The sequence below is a fragment of the Raphanus sativus genome, chromosome 3 (assembly GCF_000801105.2).
Source record: "Raphanus sativus cultivar WK10039 chromosome 3, ASM80110v3, whole genome shotgun sequence".
NCBI classification, from domain to species: Eukaryota; Viridiplantae; Streptophyta; class Magnoliopsida; order Brassicales; family Brassicaceae; genus Raphanus; species Raphanus sativus.
Genome location: NC_079513.1, coordinates 19875378 through 19876403, shown reverse-complemented (window position 1 = coordinate 19876403; position 1026 = coordinate 19875378). Strand labels below are relative to the sequence as shown.

At 33.8% G+C, this 1026-nt stretch overlaps 1 protein-coding gene across 1 annotated transcript; it reads left to right on the top strand.

Moving 5' to 3' along the window:
- LOC108846750 (CLAVATA3/ESR (CLE)-related protein 6) lies at positions 1–593 on the top strand. The gene has a single exon (XM_018619955.2). The coding sequence runs from the start codon at positions 85–87 to the stop codon at positions 328–330; it is 246 nt and encodes an 81-aa protein (XP_018475457.1). The 5' UTR covers positions 1–84; the 3' UTR covers positions 331–593.
- The last annotated feature ends 433 nt before the right edge of the window (positions 594–1026 follow it).

Genomic DNA, 1026 nt, shown 5'->3' with positions numbered 1-1026 from the left:
TCCCCTTTTAAAATCTCTCTCTTTCTCTTTCACAATCTCTTACTAACCCCCAGAAGCTACCTTTATTCTTCTTACTTACCTATTATGGCGAATTTAATCCTTAAGCAAACTATTATCATGTTCCTAATCATATTTTCATCACCAATCTCGAGTACTCTGGCTCGAATCCTCCATGCAGACCGCGTTTCAAATATGGGAAATATGGATAGTCAGACTCTCCTACGTGAGCTGGGGTTTGATCTCTCCAAGTTCAAAGGTTATAACGAGAGGAGGTTTCTAGTGGATTCGGACAGGGTTTCACCGGGAGGACCTGACCCGCAACATCATTGAATATGGTAGTTTCGGATATATAACTTTACCGGATATCCAAGCACTAATAATTGTGATTAGTCTATGCAAGTCATTGAATATCGCTATTTATATGTTTTTCTTCTCTCTTTTTACCTTTCATAAATCGTACGTACAATTTTGTTGTATCAAGGTTTTGGTATTACTGTACCTCCTTACAATAGATCAACCTTTTCTATGTAGGTTTTCATGTGCCTACAATGATTTACCTTTTTATGTAACTGCAATTGGCTTATAAAGAATGTTCCCCGGTCTTTTTCGTTTGAGTAGACTTTTTCATTTATAGGAAAAAACGAAAGGTAGATGAGTTTTAGAATATAATGATTGAAATTAAGACTTCGAAATGCTAACCGGGATTTCTAATTCTAATGATAAAAAACTCACATCTGTAGATTCTGCCACGTGATATCTAATCCTGGTCACTTTGGAATTAACATTTCAATATCATCAGAAACAGATACGACATGTGATAACACGTGACTAGTCTGGACCATTTTTATGGGGTTAGGATACCTCTGTATAATTAAAAAAAAGATTTTGAAATGCATATGATCAAAAATATTATTTTTAGTGATTTGATGGCCAAACTATTGATTTAAAATTTATAGGAAAATTAATAAAACTGAAAGAACTTGTGTAATCGAATATTTTTGTAAGCTTACTAAAATGATATGTGAT